The sequence below is a fragment of the Crocodylus porosus genome, unplaced genomic scaffold (genome assembly GCF_001723895.1).
Source record: "Crocodylus porosus isolate Cpor-Errol unplaced genomic scaffold, CroPor_comp1, whole genome shotgun sequence".
NCBI lineage: Eukaryota > Metazoa > Chordata > Crocodylia > Crocodylidae > Crocodylus > Crocodylus porosus.
The window spans coordinates 180,658,868-180,686,251 of record NW_017728886.1 but is presented as its reverse complement, the minus strand read 5'-3'; the positions used below and the strand labels follow the sequence as shown (position 1 = coordinate 180,686,251).

General features: G+C 43.8%; 1 protein-coding gene across 1 annotated transcript in view; it reads left to right on the top strand.

Annotated features, from left to right (window-relative positions):
- ANKRD12 (ankyrin repeat domain 12) overlaps positions 1-25,180 on the top strand; it is a 101,860-nt gene extending 76,680 nt beyond the window's left edge. Inside the window, exons 8-11 of the mRNA XM_019546053.1 lie at positions 13,814-13,912; positions 18,910-19,053; positions 23,381-23,476; positions 23,864-25,180. Coding sequence (XP_019401598.1) covers positions 13,814-13,912; positions 18,910-19,053; positions 23,381-23,476; positions 23,864-24,049 — 525 coding nt within the window. The 3' untranslated portion in view covers positions 24,050-25,180. The remainder of the gene's footprint in view (positions 1-13,813; positions 13,913-18,909; positions 19,054-23,380; positions 23,477-23,863) is intronic.
- The last annotated feature ends 2,204 nt before the right edge of the window (positions 25,181-27,384 follow it).

Sequence of the window (27,384 nt, the reverse complement as noted above, 5' to 3'; positions counted from 1 at the left end):
CTACCTGGCTGGACTCATTTGAGTCCAGTCTTTTCTCCTGCCCAGGCAGGGGGTCAGACTTGAAGATCTACAAGGTCCCTTCTGACCCTACTTCTATGATTCTATGAACATAGGATTTGTGATGACTGTACCAGGGGCAGGGGGAAGAAGCGGAGGGTACCTAAATCGGACAAGCTTCAAATCTTTTGTAGACTAGGAGAAAGTTGTCTGAACTGGAAACCATGAATTTAAATCTTACCTCTAACCCATTTTTTATACTGATAGACACTTTACTCCTCTTCAGTGCATAAAGCATGAACCCAGCCACTTAAGTATGAATTAACATTTCTGTTTCTTCTTTGCATCAGTGAGGGGAAAAAAGTTACAGCAGCAGAGATGGTGCTAAAATCTAAATAAAATTATTAGTCATTTAGTCATACCCTTTTTGTTTAATAAATCTTTAGGTATGTACTTTCATGTTTCTAGCCATTACCCCACACTGCCCATTTAGAGCCAAAGAATGACTCCAGGATTTATAAACTCTAACCTTCTATAACTGTTTAGCAAGTTGTCGTGTACTACATTTGGAAAGTATGTCCAGTCATTTTATAGTGGGTATGACTCATAGAAGCTAGCAGTTACTCTTGTAGTTCAAGTAAAGAGCTGGCATTGCTAACACTATGGAATCACTATTGAGGTGCTGCATAGAAGTGCCAGTTTGAATTGAGGATACGTTTTTGGTATCTGGAGATGGAACTGAAAGTTGTACAGAATGGAGTATTAGAGAGGATTCCTGTAAAGAATGCCGTGAACCTTTCTATATTCTCTGTGGTGTGTTAAGTTTTGCATGTTTTAGGTATGAGTCATAGATTATAAGGCCAGAAGGGACCTCGAAAGATCATTGGGTCCAGCCCTCTGCACCAAGCAGGAAAGATAAATGGGGGTCAGGTGACCCCAGCAAGGTGACTTTCTCATCTCCTCTTGAAGATTTCCAGGGTAGGTGATTGCACCACCTCTGTAGGGAGCTTATTCCAGAGTCTGGACACCCTGACTGTGAAGAAATTTTTCTTAATGTTGAGCCTGAATCGATCTTACAGGAGTTTGTGGCCATTACTCTTGGTTTTTGCCAAGGGTGCCCTGGTGAACAGTTGCTCACCAAGCCCTTGATGTACTCCCCTAGTGCAGCAGTAAGCTGCTACCAGGTCCACCCTCAGCCTTCTTTTTCTCACGCTGAAAAGTCGCAGATCTCTCAGCCTTTCCTCATATGGCTTGCCTTTTAAGACTCTGATCATAAGGGTGGCTCTTTTTTGATGTAGTCATGACCTACTAGCAAATACTTTGTTTGTGTTAATGCAGTGGCTGTTGCCTTACGATATAAGGCAAATAGTTAAACATCTGACATCTCTCTAGTTCTCCATAATGGCTAGTGTCTCAGTTTAGGCCTGCAGGAGGGTTTCGTTAGTACTCGGAGAAGGCAGGGTTCTAGTATTTCAAGGCATTTCAGTCTCAGAGAGAGCTCCTTTAGTGAAATCCAACCCTGCAGTACCCTGGCTTGGTAACCAGATACAGTTAAATTTAGGTCTCTTCCTGTTCTGTTGTATTCTAAAGTCCAACTAGACCTTCATAAACTATTTTGTTCTCTGTGAACCCATAACTAATATATTGCTATTTTTGAGATATGTTACTGTTGTAGTTCCCACCTCTAATCAGAGGCTCGTGAGTTGACTTTAGTAATCTGGTATAATTTATTTTTATTTTCCACATGAAGTCACGCTGAACCCAAATCCCAGCTTTATTCAAAAACTCAAATCCTACCATATTTATTGAAATCCAAGATGAGTTTCCCCCTGCCCATTTAACAAGGGGCAGGGGGGAGCCCCTCAACTTGGATTTGAGTACAAGCAGTTGCTGTGGCTCTGACTTATCTCTGACGTAGGCTTAGTCAGAGCCACAGCTGCTGCCCACTCCCCACAGTCTCTGCCCTTCCCCTTTGCCCACCCCCCCCCGAGCAGCTGCTGCCACCACCACTACTGCATATCTGGACAGGGTCCAGAGCTAACATATCCCATGTCCTGTACTGGAGCAGGGTTTCACAGATGTTGGGGTTGGAAGGGACCTCAGTAGATCATCGAGTCTGATCCCCTGCCATTGGAACTGGCCAGAGCTGGAGGGTAAGCATGAAGGGAAGGGAGGGTAGGTGGGAAGGGGGTTAATGAGGGGAGTGCAGGCACCAGGGGTTTAGATGTGGGGGCAGGACAAGTGGTAGGGAAGGGGAGGCCAAGGGCAAGGAGCAAGGGTCAGGCCACTTGTCTCACTTGCCGTCTGCCTCTTTACTGCTGCTTGCTCTGCTGCATTGGTGGGCAGGGGATGAATTTAAGATGAACCTTCAGTAATTAGGTTCTATACATACATGGAAATTTATAATATATTTTCCATGTATAGAATCTAATTTGGGGGTAAGTTGTCTTCAGTTAACAGTAAATACGGGTAAATATGGTATTTAGAGAAAAACCTGTATTTAAAGTACAGAGAACACTTGTTTTCTGTACTTGTGTGCAAATTCAGTGTCAGACAAAGTTATACTATTCCCCAGCAGATGCAGTTAAGCTTTTTGTTTTCTTTACAATCTTTTTGGGGAAAAAAATAGATTGTCTTCTGTTACTGATCTGAAGTTTAATCAAGTCATTTATTAGAGGTTTGTATTTTTAATAGTAGACCGTATCTTAGTAGACTAAAAGGCCGTTCATCCTGAAGCTATGGTATCTTTTTGGGTAGAAACAGAATCTTGTCTCTGTAGAAAATGTTTCAAATTACCTCCTCATCCATATTGTACACTATCACGATATTATATGGATACTAGGAGGATGCAACATTTGGATGTAATGTCCTAGATACTACGTTATGGAGGTGTCATTGTAGATTTCTTCTCATACTCATCTTGTTCAGTTTATATGTCTATATAAATTACGAAAAAGAATGAACATTTGTCCTTCAGTTTTCCAGTACCCAGGAAGATGTCAGTTTGTTTTCAAAGGCAGACAAGGTTCTTTGGGTGAATCTGATATCTTTTATTAGACCAATTTAAATAGTTGGAAAAAGATTTTTTTAAAAGCAAGCTTTCAGGTTTAAAAATGCTTCGTCAGGCTGAGGAAGTTTCAGCAGTTACGTGCTCTTTCTGGATGGAATGAAAAGTAAAGAAGCCAGAGGCTGAGCTGGTATGCATGGCAAGATAGGCAGTCAATGAAGATGTAAATTGAGGAGTTAGTGGGTGAGAGAGAGGCTGGGTGGGGGGAGAGAAAGGGGATGAATAGTGGAGAGATACCTGGGAAAAATCTATTGTAGGATGTACAAGCTGATAGTTTACAGCAGTGATTCTCAACCAGGGTGCTGCTCAGGATTAGAACTGTTAGATGTGCAAATACCTACACTGGATTTGTAAGACAAACCCAGAAATTTCAAATAGGAATCTGTAGTATCAAAAATATTCTAACCTGCTGTGGTCTTTTGGAATTCCTTACAACAACAACAAAAGTTCCATTGTTTTATTTGTAGTGTAAAAATAAATGAAAGCTAAGCACTTATTTTCAGAGGGGTGCCTTCAGTCTAAAAGCATTGAGAACTGCTGGCTTAGTTTTATGGTGCCACCTGCTGTTCAAAATTCTTTTAAAGAAGTGTTCTGGTTTAATTAGAGTACTCTGAACTTTGGTATAGACTAGGGAAGACTTAATAAGAACATACTAGATAAAATAACATTTTTCTTTCACAATAATTATTGGTTCAAAATATGCATTGACATTTAGAAAAAAAGCACAGCATTCTAGTAAAACCATCCCTTGGTCAGCTGCACATAGAAGGGGAAATAATCTGGCAGTAGTGCTGCCAAAAAGTATCGGGGTTTCATCATGAATCAGACTCAACATGAGTCAGTAGTGTGATGAGTGATCAATACCACTGACAGCTCAAAGGGATGTGGCTACAGAACAAAGAGATTACTTTTTTAAAAGGAAAGAGGGTTTCAGTATGAGCAGGCCAACGTATCTTGGACCTACTGTAAATTATGATACTTGAAGATTCTGGATTGCTTGTTTCATTGAAAACACGGTGACCTTTAGCTTCATTAAAACAATCTCAAGCACAATATCCGTCTATACAGTCATGTTCTGTCTTCCATTTGACAGAATCAGTTGCTTGACATCCTATTACATGCATCAGTTGAGGAACTGTCTCATGTCTGGGACCTCAGTGGCATCCTTCTGAGGTTTATAGAGCTTCCCTGCAAACTTGCTTTTTATTTTCTTTTATTCAGGGGGAGGGCTGATTCTCTTTAATCAGCTCACTCAGAAGGTATTTCTAGTTGTCATCCTTTCAATCAGGAGACAGCATCACATTCAAACATTTTTTTTGGCTTTTTCTCCCTAATCAGCTTTCTTTGGGATGAAAGAAAGTTAAAATATCACCCTGCATTTTCCCCAGCATAGGCTCAAAATTATGAGCCAATTAATTTACTGATCTTCTTCCTGAAATCCTGCATGCCATGCTGGAACAGAAATTAAACACTCTGAATGTTTTCACGTACCTGGACAAAATAGAAATGTTCATATTATCTTTCCATTTCCGGCTATAGTTACCCATTCTAAAGCTTAGGCCATTTAATCATAGAGAATAGCTAAATGGATAAAATAATGCATCTTACCATTTGGCTAGTGTCTCTCTCCCACACTTCATCAGGGGACACTCTTCCAGAGTTCAACTGTGATCTTGTCCAGTGTACAAAAACTGCAAAGTAACACCATGGAATAATGTATTGATTATAAAGGATATGCATTGGGTTAGCCCCTAGATCACATACTTTTGCATGCAAATATGTATACATCCATAATGGCATCCTTGTTGATGATGACATTGATGAACTTGAATAACAGCTCTTTATGATTAGATTCTACATGATTTACAGAGAAGTAGAACTTGAAGGGACCTTAAGAGGTCATCTACCCTGACCTGCTCCAGGCAGAGTCATCCCTGTATAAACCATTCCAAGAAAGTGTTTGTTTAACTTGTTCTTAAATACTTCCAAGGATAGAGATTCCACAGCCTGTTGAGGTTGTCTGTTCTAATACTTAGTGACCCTCATAGTGAGAAGTCTTCCTAATATCCAGCCGTAATATCCCTTGTAATTTTCAGACTGTTGCTCCTTGTCCTGTCCTTTGTGGTTGGTCACTGTCCATTTTATAACATCCCTTCAAGTACAACTACCCTATTCGGTCTTATCTTCTGTAAATTAAATAATACCAGTTCTTCCGGACTTTTCTCAAGTTGTTTCCTAGACCTTTATTCATAGTTTATTTATACTTGGGTCTCTGCCTGCACTCTGATACAGAAAGATTTATTTTCTACTTCCATGAATGCCATGACTATTTTCTATGTTTGGGTATCAAGCCAAATTATTGGCGGGGGGGTCTGAAAATTCACTGCATTTGCTATGGAATTCTTGGCTTATTGGATCATATAATTGTGAGTGTCTAGAATTCCTTTTGTTTATTAATCAGGATTTAAAGTGGCTAATAACTCATAATTAACCTTAACAGATGCTCACATCTGAGAGCTGCAATAACTGATCTTAAAGATGTAGCCCAACATTGAATGAAATTGCAGAATACTGTAAATTTTGTTCAGTAAGGCAGAGACCAAACCCGTTTCTCATAAATATATAGATATGTAGTATGAATCTTGTCGATAGTATACATTTTTATATCAAACTAGGCAATTTCCTGCTAAGAATGAGGGGGGAGGGAGAATGGGCTTGGGCCTGAAGGGGGGGGGAGGAGTCCTGTTCCTGCCTTCCCCCAACCACTGCCGTGTTGGGCCTCGTTTGGCTGAGCCTGCTGCTCTCCCCCAAAACTGCATTGGGCCCACTGCCCTCCCCCCCACATTGGGCCTTGGCCCACTCCTCCTCTTTCTCCACCCCTGCTGCCACAGCTCACCCACTCCTCACCCCCACTGCCACTGGGTCAGCCCTGCAGGCAGCATCAACAAAAGGGGAGAGGGGTGGGCCAAGACCAGTGCTGGTGGCCTCACCCCCCTGCGGACTCCCAACCCCACACCACTGCCACAGTCACCTTCAAGGAGCAGGGGGGTGGGGAGGGTGGCAGGACAGCCTCCAGGGGTGCTGTGACCTCCCCCGGGGCCCTACCTACCCGTGCCAACATGGGTCTTGAATGCACCTTCTCTCACCCGCCATGTCTTTGATCTTACATTATTAATGGGAGGCTGCCTTCCTGCCCACTGTGGCACGGTGCCCGCCTTACTATGCCTTACTATGCTCTACTTTACGCCCTATGCTAGCCCTCTCCCGGGGCCTGCCCAACATCTGTGCTCTCTCCCGGGGCCTCTCACCCATAGACAGTGCCCCTTGAACCTCTCCAGGTCTTGTATCTTTATCATCACCTGGCTATTTGCTTCTTGCAGTATCCCAATTTCAGTTTCTAACCTCTGGATTTCTGTCTGTCTATCATGCATTTCTGTTAGTAATCGTTCCTTTTTCCCTGTTCACCTCTACCCCCCTAACCTGGCTGTCTGCTAAGCAGATCTCAAGTGATCGTACCTGATGCACCAGTTTTTCTCTTTCATTCTCCGCCTTCTGCAGCTGGATACATATCTCCTCCTTTTCTTTCCCTAAGTCCTTTAGATCTCCCTCCAGGGATAGCCCCTGCTTTTCCAGCAGCTCATGGTTCGCTTGGAACACTTTAACCTGTTCCGCTTCCTGCCGGATCAGCTTATCTAGCTCTGCAGTTCGAGCGTCACCTTCCCTCAGCTTGTCCCTCAGTTCCTGGGCCAAGTCCTCTGCCTGGCTACCTCTCTGTTGCCAACTTTCTAATTCCTTCTGCAATTCCGTTATCCAATCTTCCCTTTTAAGCTCTCGGTCTTCCGCATTCACTCTTCGTGATTTTTCTCTCTTATGCTCTAACTCTTCAATCTTTCTTTGTTCAGCAAAGTGGTCGGATCTCCGACCTCCCCTGTTCCATGCCTGCATCATCCTAATCTCGGCCCCACCCTCATCGGGTTGGCCTTAGTTTTCACTCAAAAAACCGGGCAATGGGTACAGTCCCTTTGGCCCCAAAATCTACTGAGCCGCAGCCCCGCTGCCTGACTATCACTGCATCCGTCCACAATTAACAGTCACAGCCCTCGGGTTCGTTCTAGCTCCTACTCAATGCACGGCCGGGCGTTTCCCGGCCAATGCACCACTGTGGCAGCGCGGCCTCTAGGGGTGCCGTGACCTCCCCTAGCACCACTACCTACCGTGCCAGCTTGGGTCCTGAATGCACCCTCTATCTCGCCCGCCACATCTTGCTGGTATATTATTAATGGGAGGCTGCCTTCCTGCCCTCCTTGGCATGGTGCCTGCCTTGCTGTACTGGGACTCTGTCCTACTCGCTGCCACCCTCTCCCGGGGCCTCTTGGCGTACGCACCCCCTCCCAGGCCCTGCTCAATATGCTCGCGCTCCCTGCCTGCACTGGGGCCCTTGCTCGCGATTCTCGCGCTCCCTGCCTGCACTGGGGCCCTTGCTCGCGATTCTCGCGCTCAGGGCTCAGGCGGCCTTAGCCTTACCTGGCCCCAAACCCCTTCTAGGGTCCTATCCCTGACTTGGGCTTCCCAGAATTGGGGCTCAGGCAGCCTCAGCCTTACCTGTCCCCCAGACCTGCCTTCTCGGGCCTATGCCCACTGGGGCCTGTCCTGATAGTTGCCCACACTGGGGTCAGGGTCGGGACACCCCAACCACAGCGCCACCCCGGCGCCAAATTACTGTGCCTTCCCTGGCACCACTTGCTGTGCCCTAACAGGGCACCAGGAACCCCCATGCTACTGGGGAGCTCCCCTGAGGCCGCCTCCTTCCCCTACAGCCTCACCCAGTCCTCCGGTGTTATCACAAACAACCCAACAGAAACGCAAAGCCATAAACCAACCGGCTGTAACACAAAATAAGCCTCCTGGCTATAACCTACGTTCAGCACCACCCTGGCTATTGTCCATCTCCCTGTCAGGGTTCTCTCCACCCTGTATCATAATGCCGATGCTTGGGCAGTCAGGCTGCTCTGCTCTGCAGCAGAGCTCAGGCTGCCAGAGGGGAACTGACCCTGGCCTCAACCTTCTCTTTTTATAAAGGCCAGGCCCTGCCCCCTGGCAGTCAGCTGACCCAATCAGTTGCCACAGCAACTCCCACCTGCTGCTCAGGAGGCAGTGGCAGCTAAGCCTATTTAACACTATTCAGTAGCAGGCATCCTAGTGCCCTGCTACAGGGGGCAAGGCCAGCTCTGGTGCCTGGCCCTCCCCTCCCCCCATTCCATTGGCACCACCTGCAGGGAGCAGGGCAGGGGGTTTGGCTTGGCCTTGCCGCCCTGTTCCATCTACTCCCTTGCCAATCCTTCCAGGGAGCAGGGCAGGGGGTGAGGCCAGTTGTGCTGGCCTCACCACCCCCCCACCCCGTCTCCTGTGTCCTTGTCATCGTGGTGGCACATTGTCACCTGCCCAAACACTTCTTGCACTCTGATTGGGCGTTTGCCAGCCAATCAGAGCGCAAATAAAGCATTATGGACAGATTAAGGCTTTTATAATATTAGAATAATAAACTGTGTGTATTCATTGGCCCTTATAATCTCTATTTAAAGGGGATGAAAAAAAAAAAGGTTGAGTGTGTGTTTGTGTATATATGTATGTATTCCATTTTAAAAATGATTTCAGTGTACTGTATTGGCTAGTCAAATTTTTATAGAAATTGCTCTGTTTTCCACAATGCCAAAAACATCTGTAATGTGAAAGCAATATGTTTAGGAAGAGCATGATACTAATAATTGATATTCAGACTGGGTGCAAAACGTAAGTAGTAATACAGGATGTTACAGCTGTTGGCAATATTATCCAAAGTACATTAAATTAAACAGCATATAAGCCTGCTTCTGACTTTTCATTTAGGTACTACCAGTGGTGGTAAACAGCCTTTTTCAGCTATTTTTAAGGAGTCCATCTAAATTAGTACTTATAGTCTGTTTATCACATTGCTGCAAAGTATTCTGAACACACTAGAATAAGAATAGAAATATAGAAGTGAACTATATATGAAACGAGAACTATAGAAAAAGATTTAGAACTCTGAGATGTACGTTAATAGCTTTTCAAATAAATCTTAAGTTTGCTGTTGGTTACAAAGCAGTTGTACCTTCATATTTATAAATGCAAAACTTTGTGGATAGTTTTAAACAAATGTGCTATAGTTCTCCAATAAAACATAGTACAGAATAAAATGTAAAGGGAAATATATTTGAATATGAACTTAAAAAATGCTCTTACCCACTAAGGACATGTTCCACACGAGCAAAAGTGTGGTGCCTCAGAGCAGTTTGAGACTCTACAGGAGGCGTGCCACAAACTAAAAAATGTTAAGCAGCACAGACTGTTAAGTTTGATACCAGGGAATCCCAGTATTAAAAGAAAACACTATGCAAAAAAGCAGCACAGGGCATGTTCCTGAGGCATGCCCCAAAGCAAGCTGGGTCCTCCAAGGAGATGCTCTAGCACCCAGCCAGAGCGTCTCTATGCCTGCTGCACGTCCCTACTGCTCCAGTGCGCTGCCCGATGCATGCCTGCCTCCACATGCCTACCAATGTACAGTGCCATACATAGCCTGTGGGACTCAGGTGGCACCACACACTGCCATGGAGCTCTGCCTGCAGTGAGTCATGAGTGCCCTGAAGGCCTGCTGCTGCCGCTGGCAGCAGGAACTGTGCACCATGTGGGGAAGGGGGGACAGAGCCTGCAGCCCGCCTCCCTAAAGCAGCCTGTGCAGGGGAAGGCCAGCCTGGAAGGGACAGGGCTTGCCCAACCCAGTCCCTGAGTCCTAATTGAGGGCTTCCCAGAAACAGCATGGAGATTGCTGGGGCCTCAGTGCAGGGAGAACAACAAGGGCTGGCACTGCTCAGAGCCACAAAGGAGCGGGTGGGACAGCTGCAGCTGGACTCATGTTCTGATGCTGAGACAGAGCTGCTGCCTGGAGGGAACAAGTGGAGGACAAGAAGGGGCTGCAGGTCAGGGACAGTAGCAGGGCTGTAGGTTGGGAGTGAGGGGCAAGGGCATGGGCAGGCCACCAGCATATCAGTGCTGTTCAGCACCACCAAACTGCGGGTCCAGCTCCAGCTGTCCCTACATCCTGGTGGGGGAAGGGGTAGCTTTGATTTTTCAAAAGCCAAAGTATATAGATATTTAGAATTTATTTTATTATGATAACAGCATAAAAAGCTGCCCTGTGGTGGCCCCAGCTGTATGAAAACCTGCCCTGGTGAGCAGCTCAGGAGCTTCTGGGGCCTGACCAGTTGGTATCTGGGGACACTCGCCCTTGTGCCAGCTGGACTGCTGAAGCAGCCCTAACCTGGAGTGTCCCCTGCCCCCTCTACCCACTGCAGCAGTCTGGCAGTGGGGGCTGCTGCCTAACTGTGACCTGCTGCCACCTGCAACAGCATGCATGCTCTGGGACCTGAGGCCCCATGGCTGTGCACCTGCGATGGGGTGCCCCGCTCTAACATCTGGGCAGCTATCACCCAGAAGATGTGGTCCTTGCGGTGGCCCACTTTGAGCTGTCCAAGTGTGTCCCCTTGGCCATTTGGGACCAAGAGGTCAGCCACCTCATCTGCCTTCCAGCTGGGTCCCTGGTGCTGGCCCCAGACAGGCTCCTCTGCCTGGTTATCTCCACTTGTCTCGCCAGCAGAGATCTTGGCATTCCCTGCTTAAAAATTGCAAATTCTCTGATATGAAACCCAAATTCTCTCATTAAAATACCCAAAATAGTATTCTTTCGCTATTAAAATGAAATGCCGCTATATAGAGAGAGATCAGTTGGGCAATGTTTTATTGATATATTTACAAGTTTAAAGCAATTTGGAAGCCTACCACTGCCTTCATCATCATACAGGTTTCCCTCGCTTTATGTAGTAGATGTGTTTCTGGAAAGCTGCACATAAATCAAATTTGCATAAAGGGAATCCAGTTTATAAGGTAACAAATAGGAATATGTTCCTACAGTGGTGAGGGAGTGAGGCTGGGGCTAGGGAATGGGCAGGGGGAAGGGTACTGCGGATGCAGCCCAAGGGCTGCAGGCAAGTGGCATCAGCTGCTCCTGGTGCTGCAGCAGGAAGCAAAGTGGGGGGGGGACTGTCAGTGGGTGCAAGGCGGGAGGGGCGCAGCTCTTGCTGCTATGCGCACCATGGGAGGGCTGGGGGGCTGTGCTGGGCTCTTCTTGGGGGGCGCCTGCCCCCGGATCTGTGCGTGGGAAGAGAGCAGGCTGCTTGCTGCTGGGGTCACTGGCGGCACTGGGCTTTTCCCAGTGCTTGGGGCAGGTGGCAGCCTTCTCTCCTGCGTGCAAATCCAGGGCCACACGCCCTCCCCCCCAGAGGAGCCTGGCATAGCCCCCCAGCCTGCAGCCCTCCTGGGGTGCACATAATAGCAACAGCTGCACCCCCCCAACCCCACATCCACTGCCAGGTCCTTCCACACCTGGTGTCAGCTGTTCCCGGGGCCGCTGAAGCAGGGGCTGGGATGAGTGGGAACAAATGGACCCCCAGGGGACATGGGGCATGGTGCAGCTTGGCCACACTCATCCCAGCCCCTGTTGAAGCATCCCCAGGAGCAGTCAACGCCAGCTGCCTACAGCTGCTGGGCTGCACTGCACCCTAAACTCCCCAGGGCTCCACTTGTCCCCACTCACCCCAGCCCCTGCTGAAGCAGCCCCAGCAGCAGCCACTGTCAGCTGCCTGCACTGTGGCACAATGTAGCCTAGGGGCTGGGGTGAGTGGGTCAAGTGGAGCGCTGGGGAAGTTGGGGCACAGCATGGCGCAGTGCAGCCCAGCAGCTGTAGGCAGCTGGCATCAGCTGCTCCTGGGGCCGCTGCAGCAGGGGCTGGGGTGAGTGAGGCCCTGCCCCCACAGCTGTGTCCCCTCCTCCCACAGACTTACCTACTTGGAGGAGCAGGGAGTGTGTGCCTATGCCAATTGCATAAGAGTGAATTTACCTCGTGTATAATAAATTTTGGGTATAAAAAGGGTCACCGCATAAGAGCAAATTCACATATACAGAACCCGCATAAAGTGAGGGAAACCTGTAAAATAAATTCTAAATATCTATACACTTTGGCATTTACTTTGGCTTTTTTGTCATAGAAAAATCAGAGCTGCCTCTACCCTGCTTCGCTCACCAGGATGTGCAGCACTGATATGCCAGTGCCTTGCCCCTCACTCTCAACCTACAGCCTGCCCCAGTCCCCTCACTCCTGACCCACAAGGCCAGGTATGTGAGTGAGGGTTTTGTAGGGGTGTCTTGGGGGTGAGGGGTTTGTGGGCAGACTGGGGGAGGGGGGCGCTGTGTGCGGAGGGGCTGCTCAGGAGGGGTGGGTCCCCTGCCCCCTGCAGCTCCCCTGCACAGCTGATGGACTGCCCCCTCCCAACAGGGCCCACAGCTCACCCCCGCAGGGGCTACAGTCCCCCTGCAGAGCCCACAGCTCACCCCCGCAGCAGCAGCTGTTGAAAGCCTCCTAGCACAGCCCCCCTCTGCGCGGCACAGGGCAGTGTAGCTCAGCCCTGGCCAGCTGGCACCCAGCGCTGTTTGTGCCACATCGTGTTGTCCTAGCCCGGCTTGGTGCAGGGCCATGTGCTTTTGGGCAGCTCCAGATCACCTGGACTATCACCCAGAACCCCGTGTTGCTTGTGGGGACCATGTGTTGTGCTGGGGTCAGGTCCTGCATGCACAGACCCTGTGCATTGTTGCACCAGGCCAGTTCTGTGTACACAGGACCTGGCCCAGCGCGACAGCTGGTCCCCGCAAGCGGTATGAGGCCCCAGGTGACAGCCTGGGTGGCCTGGAGCCACCCAAAGGCGCACAGCCCTGTGCAGTGCAGGAGGGGCTGGGACCAAGCCACACTACCTGGCTACCAGAGCATCTCTTTGGAGGACCTGAGCCTCCAGTTGCCTCAGGGCATGGTCCTGGACCGTGACCTGCCCCACTTTTTTTTCTGCAGGTTTTTTTGTTTTGCTACCTGGATATCCAGGTATCAAATTTTGAGCCCACACTGCAAATATGCAGCGCAGGAAACACTTTTTTGTTCCCAGTGTGTGTCTTGCCGCATCTCAGTCTGCTTTGAGATGCAGTAAGAGGCACATGCAGACTCATTTGGACGTATCCTAACTGTTGAAAATATAAAACATAAAACACTTACTTAAAGCATTTCAGGATAAACTCAAGTATGGATGACTGTCATCTTTTGACTTATAAAGACTGCATTTAGTACTGTATATAATAAATTATTTGTTTTTCTTTTCTGTAGGAGTCTTTTAATCTCATTATATATTGTTCTTTACTGCAGACAAGCTTTTTAAATAAATTATTTACAAACAAAGGTTACATATAAAGTTAAAAACAGTATTTAAAACTGACAGGTATTCTATTCTTAATTATTATTTTGCTTTTTTGAAAGGGTTGAATGTTAAAAATCATGTGTCATGAATATTGTCAAAAATCAAATTTAAAAAACTTTTGAAATGCCACTCCCACACACGCATCTTTTTTTAATTTTAAAGATAATCAGAACTGTTACCTCAAAAGGAAGAGTTGCTTAATAGGATGCAGCAGAAGATCTGTAAATTCAGTTATGTTCTAGATGTGGTTCTGAGAAACGCATCCTAGTAAAAAATGACTGTTTATACTTTTACTTTTCACTGTTTGAATGCATAAAACCAATTAATGTAAAATTGTTGAATATATAGTCAGTGCGTTATTTGTAACTATTTTTTATAGATTACGCCACCTCCTTCACTGTCAGATCCACTTAAAGAACTCTTTAAACAACAGGAAGTTGTGAGGATGAAATTACGTTTACAGCACAGTATTGAAAGGGTAAGACTATAATAAAGTATTTATGTCTTTGTTATAAGCTTTTTATATGGATGGGCTAGAGTTTAAGTTACTAGTAAAGTCCTTACCTTGTTTTACAGTTCAGAGAAGTGTTGCAAATATTCATGCTACATGTTAACCTGGAAATAACAGCAGAATTTAGATGCAGTATGTGGTAGCACATCCCACACTAATCAATAGATAATGTGAGAAGTCCATCAACTTGAAATTTGCTTGGGTTGTCTAAAAAGCAGTTTTTATATGAACTGTGGAAATCATCCAGAAATACGGAACAGCATTCTCAAATTTTTTTTGAATGTCAGTAGTTCTAATATTATAAACACTGACTAGCTTTGCTTAATGTATGTTCTGTTAATACTACAATGTATTTCTTAAATAAATTAAACAATAATTAAACTGGGTTGAGTTGTTCTGGAGTAATGTCCAGCGAGAGTTTTACCTGGCTCCTAAAATATGCATGTTAACAAGCATATTTTGTTATTTTGTTAAAATCTCACTACGCTTTTGTTAAGAGTTACATTACCAGACTTTCCAAAGTTAGAGATGGAAGATCCTATGCCCTTGCCAAAGTATATTTTTAGATCCATCAGCATTGCCTGTTGAGCTTTTTGTTTTAAGAATTCTGCATGTATTAGAAAAAGTAGCGAGGAAAAGTCTGTAGATCCCTTAAAAATCTTTTTAGTACAAAGGTGGTTCTAAGAAAATCATGTTCTGAGGAGTATTAGCAGCCCACTAAGAGCTGAGTATATTAGCCCAGGGTTTTGAATTAAAGCAGTTTCCCAAAACAGTGCTCAGATGGAATGTACTGTTCTGCAGATCAGGTCCAGCTTTGAATTCTGCATGGCTTTGAACCAAATTAGTTATGTAAAGCCACATTCCCTTGGTACTTCAGGCCAGGGCCTCACATGCCCCTGAGTACCCAAAACTCCCTCCCTCTGTAGCAGTCCTGCCACTTTTTCCATTGTGCACTTTGTTGTTTATATAGGCTGACGTGCATGTCAAGTGAATGTAGCCTAATCTGTTGCCTGTGATGTGTATAGGCAGCAGCAGATGGTGCTGGAGAGATTCCTTTGCTTTCTCCAAACATGAACTCCATGGAATCTCTCCTAATGGTGAATATCAGGCTTTTACCATTTACCTTTTTGAGACTTCTGTTTACTGATACCTAAACTGTTCCCTGAAATGTTGGAAGTGATTGGATAGGAAGTCCAACCCTTCAGTCCGAACATAACATAATATCTAAGAAGTAATTACAGTTGTCTGTTTAGGCTGGCAGTGGGAGAGGCAGAAACACAATTTTTATCTCTCAGCCCAAATAACTTGCTCTCCTTCTGCATCATCACTGGAAGCTCTCAAAACAATTCATGAGTCCTGAGAGGCCTCTGGATTTAGAAATGGAAAAAGGAAAATGAGATTATTTCTGCTGCCTTGATCTCTCTTTTTTTCTCCCACTGTACTTGGCATCCTTACATCTAGACTTGCAACCTCCACTTTGCCTATTGCTCTCCAGCAGCCACCTGCCCACATCTTTTCTGCTTTTGAATCCTCTCTCTGTTCTTTATCTTTGCCCCTTCCCCTCTCACACACCAAATACTGCTCCCTGCCTTGGTCCTCTCTCATTTTGAATCCTCTTTGCTGCCTCTCCCCTTGTTCCCTCTGACTCCAGCCAAACTGCTGCTGCTAAAATCACCATCCCCTCCTGCTGCTCTGCTTATGTCACTCATTTCTTCATAGCCTTTCACTGCCCTTTCCGCATCTTCTGCATCATAGTCAAATTTCTCCCCTCTATGGCTATACTTTTTGTCCTGTTGTCCCCTTTTTTCAACCCTAGGCATCCTTTGCATTCTTATCTCTAGCATCTCTTGTGCTGTCTTTCATTCCTACCATCCTCACTCACTGAACAATCATTCTGTCAACCTGTATGTCATGTGACCTGCTTTTCTGTTTTATTCCTTCCCAGAACTATTTTTCTCTCAAGAATAATCTTAGTGAGATTCCTGTATACAACTCCTAGGGTACTCTGGGTGTGAATTGTGCTGACTGGGTCCTGACTCAATGGCATGTCTTTCTCAATTCAAAACCAAAATTTCAATGAATGTTCTAGGCATCAGTGGACTGAACCCACTGTAGATTTAGGTGAAAACTGGTAAAGCCTAATTTCCACTGAATTATAAGCTCCTTGGGCTGAGGAAGAAGAAGCAGTGCATTACTTCAACCCAGCTCTGCACTAGCTGTAAAGATCAGGTGCTTCAGTGGAGCTTTTTGATGCTTTTGGCTAAAGCTGATTAAATCAGCTATCAGATAAAAGCACCAAAAAAGCCCAATTAAAGTGCTTGATCCTTACAGACACTGCAGAATCGGGTTGAAGTTATGTGCTGTATCTTCTGGACATGCACTTGGTTCGGTGCAGGAACATGCCGAGTTTAAAGCACCATTTCGGGGTTGGGGGGGGTTTGTGGGTTGTTGGGGTTTGTTTTTTTGGGGGGCAGGGACATCTGCAAAGCCTCACCAGCAAAGACCAAAGTCAGTGCCTATGGGCACAGGGCCAGTCCATGAGCTGGATCAGGTCCATGGACTCCCTGCCCTTTCACCCACCTGCATGCTTGATCCAGCACAGGTAACAGCCACCCAGCCCAGGATGTCAGCCTGAGAAGGTTCCATGAGCTAGTCCACAGAATTTTTTTAAATGTTTTGGCTCTACTGGTAGGAGAGTTTCTGCGAGTGCCCTGTATTTTGGGGGAAAAAATTTCCACATTGGTCTAGATCAACCAAAGTTGACAGGTATTCATAGCATAGTGTTTTTAATTTAAAAAATCTGTATCCTCACCCTTTATCTCTGCCTAATGATGAATGCATTTTTGTTTCCTTGTGGACTAGGCGTTTAATTGATTATGACAAGAAACCTAACGATCATTTTATTTTTGAAAGTTTCTGCATATGAGACGATATAAAAATGCCCTCTTCATAAAAAAAATAGTATACTTATTAGGGATGTGAAAGCTTAAATATTTAAATGATGAGTATATTTATACTAATAATGTGTTACCAGTTAAAATTTAGTGCTGGGTGCAGTCCAGTGAAGAAGGGAAGCAACACAGTACTGTAGGAATAGGAAAGTAGCACAGTAGACAGGAAGGAGGACTGAGGAGGAGGCAAGGGGTGACTTGTACCCATAGCTCTTCTGCTCGCTCCCTCCCAGCATGCTAGCGACTCGAGCGGGCTGGGAAAGTCCTTTGCCTGATGCTACTGCCCACAGCTTCATGTGGGCGGTGTTGTCTGGTGGGGCTTGCTGCTGCCACCTCCTCTCCCTGCACCATAAAAGGCCTCAGGGAGTGGCTCCCAGCAGAAGCTGTGTCCAAGTAGATCTGTGCATGACCCCCAGCTCCCTGTTCTTCTCTGGGCAGGCGCTGCAGTCTCTCCCCTAATGGCAGGGTGGGGTGGGCCAGGCGCCCACCTGGGGCTTCACACCCTCCAGCTGGGACTAGGTATGTGTTACTGGTTAACCATTTAACAGATATAATTAAAGGAGGTTAAACGGATTTTTTTTAAATTTATATTTACATCCCTAATACTTACCATGATACATGCCGCCTCTAACATCACCCTGCCCTCCAGCTGCTTCCGAGTCTTTTTCCAGAAAATGAGTATCAGTAACAAGAGACTGTAGAACAAGGAAGAAGGCAAATAAAACTGAGAATGAAATCCTGACCTTAATGAAATTAATGGAAGGTTTGTCATTGACTTCAGCAGGGCCAGGTTTTAGTTCAGAACTTTAACTTAGACAAGTGATATCTTGCCACAGAAAGCAAAATATATATATATATATATATATAATTTTTTTTTTTTCAGGTATGGTATAAGGCTGTTACTATAGGAAGAAGGGACAGAAAAGTTTTAAGCCTGTGGTTAGCAATGAAAAATACTTTTAAACAAAAAAATAAAATAATGAATTCTTTCACAACTTGGGAGTAAAGTTGGCCGAGAACTAAGAATTTTGGGTGCCATCAGAGCACCATGTCTCTTTATCTGGGATGCTAATATTCTCTGCTGCAGTACGTTTGGAGTTTTGGTTCTTACTCCACTGCTGAGGTGTGTAAAGCAGTTAGCTTAACAGCTGCACCGTCTATCTCCAGTGAGAGAGGAAAGTCAGATGATTTTTCCATTTCAGCTGTGGTACTGCATCTCACCTCAGGATATGATAAAGAAACAGGGAGTAAAAACCAGTGCTCTTTAGAAACCAAGTAGCCTGCCAGAAGGTGGTGGTGCCACTGTTGCTTGCAAGGCTAGCTTTGTTGCTTGCATGGGTACTCTGTAAACATAAACTGTAGGCAGTGTCTAAGGTTTCCAGCTGTCATTGCTGCAGATATTAAATCTTGGACAATAATTTGAAATCTAGACCTTCAGAATCACTGTAATACATTTGATCTTGGTCTTTATGTAGAAAGCAGGAAGCATTTTCAAATGCTTTGAATCTTTAAAAAAATATAATATGCTATATACAGTCGAGTCGCATCTTACACGTATTTAATGTATGCAAATTCAGTTATACGTGCGTGGCTGTTGGGGCTGGGCACCGGGTGCCAGCTGGGGCACGGCGCATAGTGCGGCGTCGCATGGTACTGCCTGCACACGTCGGCATGGCTGGGGGGCGGCAGCTCGCTCAAGCTCAGCTGGCTGCCCTGGTAGAATGATGCAGCTGAGAAAAAGAGGGGCGAGGAGTGCGGCGGGAAGGGTGATTTCAGCTATACGCAATTTTCGCTTTATGCACTGACTTCAGCATGTAACCCCCGCATAAGATATGACTCCACTGTATGTTATGAAGGGCAAAAAATAAGGGAGTGTTTTTTATTAAAGCCGTTAAAAAAACTTAAGGCCTGTAAATAAATAAATAAATTAGGGATGCAAAGATTTTTACAAATGCCAATTAAAATGACAGTTTATGAAGTCTACATTTATATGTTCATATTTTATTCAATTAGGAAAAGCTTATTGTATCCAATGAACAAGAAGTTCTACGTGTCCATTACCGAGCAGCAAGAACGTTAGCTAATCAGACACTACCATTCAGTGCCTGCACTGTACTGCTGGATGCTGAAGTTTATAATGTGCCTCTGGATTCTCAGGTAAAAAGGGTGTCAGAGTGGCAAGCTGAATGGTTCTCCTAATCCTTGTATTTGTAAATTCTTATAGCTGACTTCAAAAGAGGAGACACTGGGTGACATCTTTTTGCCTTGGCAAAACTCCCAGAATTTTGCCTGCTGTGGGTCATGTTTTGATTAGCCCTTATTTGGGTGTAAAATTGAAAGGACATCACAGGAAATCAGAGCCACCATGTTTCCTTATTTTAATGCATCAGCCTCTTGAAAATCATACAAGATAGTCTTACTGATAATTCTGCTCTCTCCTCTGAAATTTAGCTTTAATGCAAAACAAAAATTAGATGGACACAGCCCAATCCTAAACTAAAAAATAATCTCTTTTTTTTTTAATGAGTATTACATTGTCCTAGAATGGGTAGGCAATGTTTTTTGACCAGAGTGCTGAAAAACACCACAATGCCTGCCTTGGAAGGTGCTGGAGTGCTGGCATGCCAGAAAAACAAAATAAGGGCAAGGGGTACATGGCAGGATGCCCTGCTTGTGCCCCCCAGCCCTGCTGCCCCTGCCTCCCAGCCCAGGTTCTGTGGCTGTCATCAGCAACTACCCTGGCTCTGGGCAACTGCTGGAGCCCAGGCTGCTCCCAGCAGGGCTTGCAGCACAGCCCGCCCCAAGGTGTGCACGCAGTCACTGCCAGCATGGGGCTAATGCCAGAGCTGTGGAGCCTGGCGCAGCTGTTTGCAGCCTGCCCACTGCTTGCAGCTGCCCAGAGCCCAGGCTGGCTCCAAACAGCTGCTCTGGGCTCTAGAGCCCAGTCACCAGCTCTGTGCCGGGAGCGTGGGAGAGACCGGGGTTGCGCTGCCTCATGCCCCTCCCTCACCGCCCACTCTGAGGTACGCATGCACGTGCTGGTACAGAGCTGATGCCTGGGCTCCGAAGCCCAACACAACAGTTTGCAGCCTCCCAGTTGCAGCTAGCCCCAGCTCTGGGTAGCTGCTGCCAGCCGGGAGCCTGGGCTGCTCTCAGCAGGCAGCTGGGATGCTGTAAGCCCTGCTGGGAGCAGCCCAGGCTCTGTCACTGGCAGCAGCTACCCAGAGCCAGGGCTGGCTGTGGCGTGCCGAGCAAAAGGGCCTCAGGTGCTGGGGGTTGCTGACCCCTGTCCTAGAAAGATCTGGGGATTGGAGTAGCATGCGTCGTGAAGAAGTTTAACGCTAGGACCTTCTTGCTTTGTGCGTAACGCTATCTTGCTCAAATCAGTCATGAATAACTGACAGTTGCCAGGGAAAATATTTGGTATAGCCAGCTGGGGTGTATATGGTGTGTTCCTCCCTGACCCCAAGTATAGCAAGTCTAGACGCATCATATTCTTGAGTTCACTCATTCTGTGTGGAGCAGTATTTGGGAAAAACAAGTAGTTGACCCTCTAGGGCTACTCTTTTTGTATTTGTTTGATATATAGAACTACTCTGACTCCTGCTGTGAATCTGAGAACATTTGTATAGTACCAGTTTTCCATGAGCAGTCCCATCAAAGAATAGTAGTAGAGATATGATTAGATCTTGTTTTTTGATGGTTGTGTGTTCCACTCAGAAGTAACTATAAAGAATGGAATAAAAATATACAAAAATAGAAAGCAGTAGAAAGTAAAGGAAAATAACTGTAAATAATAGAAAAATATACTAGAAATAACAGTATAACTAATAAAAGTAACTTGAGTTTGCTGTTGTGGCTATATGAAAAATATTGACATTGAATAGAAGGCATTTTAAAATGGAACTGTTCTGGAGGTGTCGATGTATATGAAAGTCCACGTTAGTTCTATAAGTCTTTTTATAGAATGGATCTAGTGGTTTGGAATGCTCTCTTTAGTGAAATTACTGCCATTAGAAATACCATATTTACTCAATTCCAAGATGAGGTTTTTTTTCCCCATTCAACATGGGGGCGGCTAGGGGAAGACTCAGAATATAGTATCAGATTGCTCCAGCTGGGAGTTGTGGAGACTGGTACATGGAGGGCCCAATTCAGCCAGTAACAGCATTGGCGGCACACAGGTTCCTTCTTTGACCATCTGCTCCCTGCCTGGCTCCCTTGTTGGCAGGGAGCAAGAGGAGAAACATGCACAACTCCACGTCTTCTCCCTGCATTGTAGGGCAGAAGTGGGTCAGGAGTGGTATGTGCCTGCATTAGGTGGGAGTTGCAGCTTCAGCTGGGAGTTGTGGGGAGCAGCTGTGCAGGAGCATGACTCTGCCAAGGACAACAGCAGCAGTGCACAGATTGTACCCTGTAGCCTCTGCTCTTTGCATTAAGGGGGTTGGGAGGGTGGGAAGGAAGTGGTGCAGGGAGCAGAAGCTGGAAGGAGGAACCTACATGCCATAAATGCTGTCTCCTTGCAGAACAAGGTAGAAGTGAGTCAGGAGCAGCTGTGGGGCTCTCCCAGGGCTCATCAGCCAGGGACAGCAGTGGAAGGAGGGGGACAAGTGGCTGGGAGGTAGATATGGTTCCTCTCTAAGTGGTGAGGGCAGGTGCCCAGGGGTACAGGCAAAGCACCTAAAGCAGTTCAAGTCCTAAGCATATGTTTGTCTTATTGAAGCCAATGGAGCTTAACTCCATGTTTAAAATTAAGCTAGTACTTAAGTGATTTGAAATGAAAGCTTGATGAGAGCATTGGAAGGGGAGTGACACCACTTTAAAATTCGAGAATATGTATTCCTTGTAATAATTTGTTCTATTATCACAATCTTTTCTAAACATCACACTCTTACACTACTCATCTCTTCATTTTTTTTATATTGAAGCCCAAAACCAAACAACTCTTAATATTTCATAGCAAAGGAGAACATAAATAGTTTGTCAGGGAAAAGGAAGGGCAGGCAACACCCCAAGCCAAATATGTTTCAGGGGAGAAAACTGTTTGAAATATCAGCGGTATTGCTGTGAGACTGCTTAGTATTTCTACTCTTACTGTGTGCATGTATCCCCTGAGCAGTGCTGTGTTATAGCAATTAATGTTGCACATTGAGCAATAGATCTATACAGTTCTAGTCATGTGGACTACACCTTCAGAAAAATGTGCACCTCATTAGTTATAGCTACCTAAATACTGCATCTGTGTTATACTTCAGATTTAGTACATTTTCTAATAAGGATTTTTTTCCAAACAAATCCATTCCATTTTTTTCTTTAAGCATATGTAAATCTTCATTACTCTCCTCAAATCTGTCTGTTTGTCTGTCTGTCCGTCCACTCTTCCCAACCCCCAGTCCCACCCTCTGCCCCTTTATAACTATTTTTTTTTATTGTTTGACTAATTCCATCCAGAGTGTTTCTCTCTCTTTTCCAGAGAGTACTAGACCCTTAGACTGTTTAGTTATGTCTAAGTGAGAAGGCAGTCCAGTCTAGCTTCAAGACCCTGTACTGAAAATCCTATTAACTTTCATCATCCAGATCAGGATTGTCCAAGTGGTGGCCTGCAGGCTGCATTGCGCCCCATCCTGCAGCCTTGGGCACCACTCTCCACCTCCCTTTCCTCACCTCATCACTCTCCTACTGCAAGAGTCTCTGGGCTCCCTCCTCCTCCCCCTACCCCCCTGTTTGTTTACTGCCCCTGCCCACTCAGAAGTTTGGACGGCTCTGATCCAGATCATCAAATGTTATGATGTTGGCAAGCAGATTAGAAAATGAACCAGTTTTGATCTTGTTGGACTGAGGGACTCTATTTCATTTATTTGATAAAGTGCATTCAGTGACTTGTATTTAATCATAAATGTTTGGATATCTAAAATAATAGAACAGCTTTTCTTGAAGTCCTTTGTAGATTGTCGTTTTGTCCTTAAAAGGATTAATACAAATCTTCCTCCTGTTCTCCTGTTGAACAGCTGCTGCAGTCAATAAAATTGACTGCTCATGTTTTACATGGGTGCTTTTGTTCTTATCTCCCAAAATCAGTTTCTTTTTTTCTTTTTTTTTTTTGTTTTTGTTGTATCTGCTGCTGCTTTTAAAATCAAGTAGTTTAATAATTCTATGCTGGCTGTATCTTAGCATAAGTAAAATGAATAACATTTTGAGACTTACATAAGTCTTCTAATTTTCAGAACCTCCTATCCAAAATGGTTCAGATAACTTTGAATCCTAGAATTTAAAACTCAGTTCTTTGTTAATATACCCATAATGAAACATTGTGACAATTTCAGCTGTTATGTTATTGGCATATAAAATCTTAATGCATTGAATCAAAGTCTAATTTTCATCTAAAATAGTTTCAAAAGGTCCCACACATTTTAGGAGAATGAGTTCTTACTAAATAGTATATGTTACTTTGTTGTTTGTTGATTCTAATATGTTTTTTTTGCAGGCTGATGATAGTAAAGCATCTGTTAGAGATCGATTTAATGCAAGGCAGTTCATGTCATGGCTACAAGATGTAGATGATAAATTTGACAAATTGAAGGTATGTATGTATCTTTGTATCTTGTCAAGTCTGAAAATACAGACTATAGATGATGCTGTAGAGATGAGATGAAGACTTGTTTGGGTGCAATATCATAAGTGGGAGATAATCACAATATAAGCAGCTTACCTTCATGTCATGTAAAGAACTCAACAAAACACAGGTCTGTCCATTAAATAATGTTTTAATTAAAGTGTGTGTGTGTGTGTGTGTGTGTGTGTGTGTGTGTGTGTGTGTGTGTGTGTGTGTGTGTGTGTGTGTAAAATACTACTATCAGTGTATATCTTCCAGCTTTTAAATCTCACTGGCGTTACTTAAATGCAACTCTTCTTTTAACTCTTCAGTATTTGAAAATAAAATTTAACTTTTTTTCTTCCCCCAAAATAGACATGTCTTTTGATGAGGCAGCAGCATGAAGCAGCAGCTTTAAATGCAGTGCAGAGACTGGAATGGCAGCTCAAACTACAAGAACTTGATCCTGCTACGTACAAATCTATCAGCATTTATGAAATTCAGGAGTTTTATGTTCCTCTTGTTGATGTTAATGATGACTTCGAATTGACACCAATTTGACAGCTACTGTCTCTCTTTCAGTCTGCAACTTGAAAGTGATGTACCATGATGGACAGAAATTTATCTGTTGAGCTCTAGCACTTCCGTCTGTGGAGTACCACTTTTTCAGTAATCCAGGTATTCTTTCAGAAAAATGTTTTCACAAGGTCTTGTAAAATATGGAAAATGGATATTAAACACTGTGTCACTTGGTGATAAATGACATTGGTTATATTGGATGCTAGTTCTACAGCCAGTTCCTGATAAGTACCGTTATTTATATTTTAAAAGTTAACTACAAATTTAGCATGTATTCCTTTTAAAGGATTATAAAACATGGCGAGTTTACAGCGCTGGAAGCTGTTAACAGGGTAGAACAGCCACTGAAAAAATTTGATATTTAATAAAGCCTGCTTTAAATCTTTATATTATAACATTTCAATAACAGTTGAACTCCCACAGAACAAAACGAAGACGCGACCTGTGGAAGAAAATAAAAGATTTGGAGGAGAAAAGTTTATTCATCTTATTATATTTGTAAATTATCTGTACATTTTTCTTTTTGGAAAAGATGTAATATTGTCTTCATTTTTAAATAACTTATTTTATACATGTTGTGCAAATGTAAATAGTCTTGTAATTAATGTTCAAAACCTGTATAAAATAGATATTTTAACTGTAAAACTGTTTTGTCTAATGTTTTATTGGACCAAAGTTGTAGTTTTTATTAAGTGTAGTGTGTTTCTGGTTGGCAGTTCTTTTAATAAGGCATGTGTTTGATTTAGCTACTTGTTTCATCACCACAACTGTAAAAGATTTGAAACTGAACTGTATTGCATGCTCAGCTCAACTCCTTTACTTCAGTAACTGATACCTAAACAATTGTAATATTTACAAAATCATATTTCATATTAGTCTGCTGTTGTAATGCCATACCTATGACTTACTATGCTGAAAATATTTTTATTTAAATTAAAACATAAAACCTTTTGCTCTTATATGGTGGTCTCGTAATAGAGCCTATTTTTTTCCAACAAAATGCCTTTGAATGAAAATTCTTAAATTGTACATTGTCTATTTTAATATTTACCTATGGAAGATATGTAAATAATTGTAAATATAACGTTTAATAAATTTTATTGGTCATGTTAATATATGGTTTGAGTTTTTTGTAACAGTGAAATTTAAATGTTGAACCTTTATAACATGTTAAATAACCTGTAAGCATTTAAAGGTGGAGATATTTGTATTTTCTTGCATGTTTCCAGTAGTTTCTGATCAACTGATGATTGGGTAGCCTTTATCATTTCTATCATAGTGCTGAGCAGAGCTAACATACAGCTTTTATCATTAGTGTTGCCAAAGTGTAAGCCAGTGAAGTATTTATTTGTGGAAGATTAGAGATATTCATTAAAAAATAGTTGCTGTCTTAGTCATTAAACACTATTTTCTCATGTATAACATGGCCCTGAAATGAGATGTCTTGTTTTTGAAAAACAATGAAGAAAAGAAAAGATTTTTCTTCATAATGAGTAACTTGAATAGCAGCAGCTAGGGAGCCAAACCTGTTCATTGTCGTCTTCTCCCTGCAGAATTAATTTCTTCACCCCACCTCCCCACCATATTTCCTTACAAATAGTGTGCACTCTAATTTCTAGCTGCTGATTTTTTTGGGGTGGGAAAGGGGGGGTGTTTGCAAGACAATATGGTATTCCTACACTTTGAATCTGATCTCTGCTCTGAAATTACTCCTGAATTAAAAAGGAGTTTTATATGAGAAACTAGCTAGTTGGAAAAAGAGATCTTAATACTGGGAGCTGAACCTACAGCAGCTGTTTAATTACAGGCATACCTCGGAGATATTGCGGGTTCAGTTCCAGACCACTGCAATAAAGCCAATATCGCAATAAAGCGAGTCACACGAATTTTTTGGTTTCCCAGTGCATATAAAAATTATGTTTATACTGTAGTCTATTAAAGTGTGCAATAGCATTATGTCTAAAAAAAAATGTACATACCTTAATTAAAAAATACTTTATTGCTAAAAAATGCTAACCGATGGAAAAATGGCGCCGATAGACTTGCTCGACACAGGGTTGCCACAAACCTTCAATTTGTAAAAAACGCAATATCTGCGAAGCGCAATAAAACAAGGTATGCCTGTACTTGGTGAACCACAGAGCATCATGCCATATACCTGTATAAAGAAAGTGCTTTTTCATATGGGAAAAAAACTTAAAAGATTTATCAGGAGATAAAATCAACAGTGTCATGTCATAACTAGTTCTATGCCAGGATAAGAAGATGGTAAACATAATAAAGCCACACTTTGTGCCAGCTAGGAAAAGCAATTAAGGAGCCTGATGCTTCTGCTCTGTGCCAGCTATACTCCTTTGTTTACTTTTATTTGGCACTGAAGAACCAAAGAGAGCTGCTACAGGTCCGTACCTTAAGAGGATCAAGCTGAAGTTAGTAAGAATGAAAAAAGGATTTTGGATCTTCTGAAGTAAATGATGAAATTTTCTTACAACTGCAGATATAGAAGAGGGAAGTACACACTGGCCGCAACTACATGAGTGGCAGACTGTGCAGTTGTTACTGCGCAGTCATTTAGTATTTGCATAACCAACTACTAAATAACTACACAGTGGCATCCGTACAGTTTTTTTCTAACGTTACTGCACAGCAGCAATAAGCTACTGTGCAGTAGCTCGTTAATACCGTGCAGTAGCATCACATCAGAGTTGGTGCCTACCAACGTTATGGCGCAGTAGCATCTCATGTAGATGCGACCACTGACTACAAACTGTGTATAATAAATGTTAATTGGATCTGGATAAATGCTAAGAGGAACACAAAAGAAACACGATCTCTTTTACACTGTTGAAATGTTAAGTGACAAAGGGCACAGTTTTAAAAGCATCTTCAGATTTGATAAAGTAAAAAAAACCCCAAAACTAAAAGCAAAATGAGCTGGAGTTGAAAGAAGGTACAGACTTCTGAAATATGAATAATCCAGAGTATCTTAATTCCTTACTATAAACTGTGCAGATTAGTTTTTGTTGCATTAATGTTATCCATAATGGTCAAGAAGCAGTCCTTGCTAAAGAAAAATGCTGATACTTGGAGAAGACAACTGTGTAAGTTCTATATAAATGCAAATCCAAGCTGATGAGTTATAGTAGTACCTATCTTATTTAGGCAGCACAATGATGCTGCAATCTACTAGGACAATGAGTAATTTTGTTCTACTGCCCTGAAACACGGTTACACTGAAGTTTCATAGATTTCATAGACATCAGGGCTGGAAGGGACCTCGGGAGATCATCGAGTCCAGCCCCCTGCCCAAAGGGCAG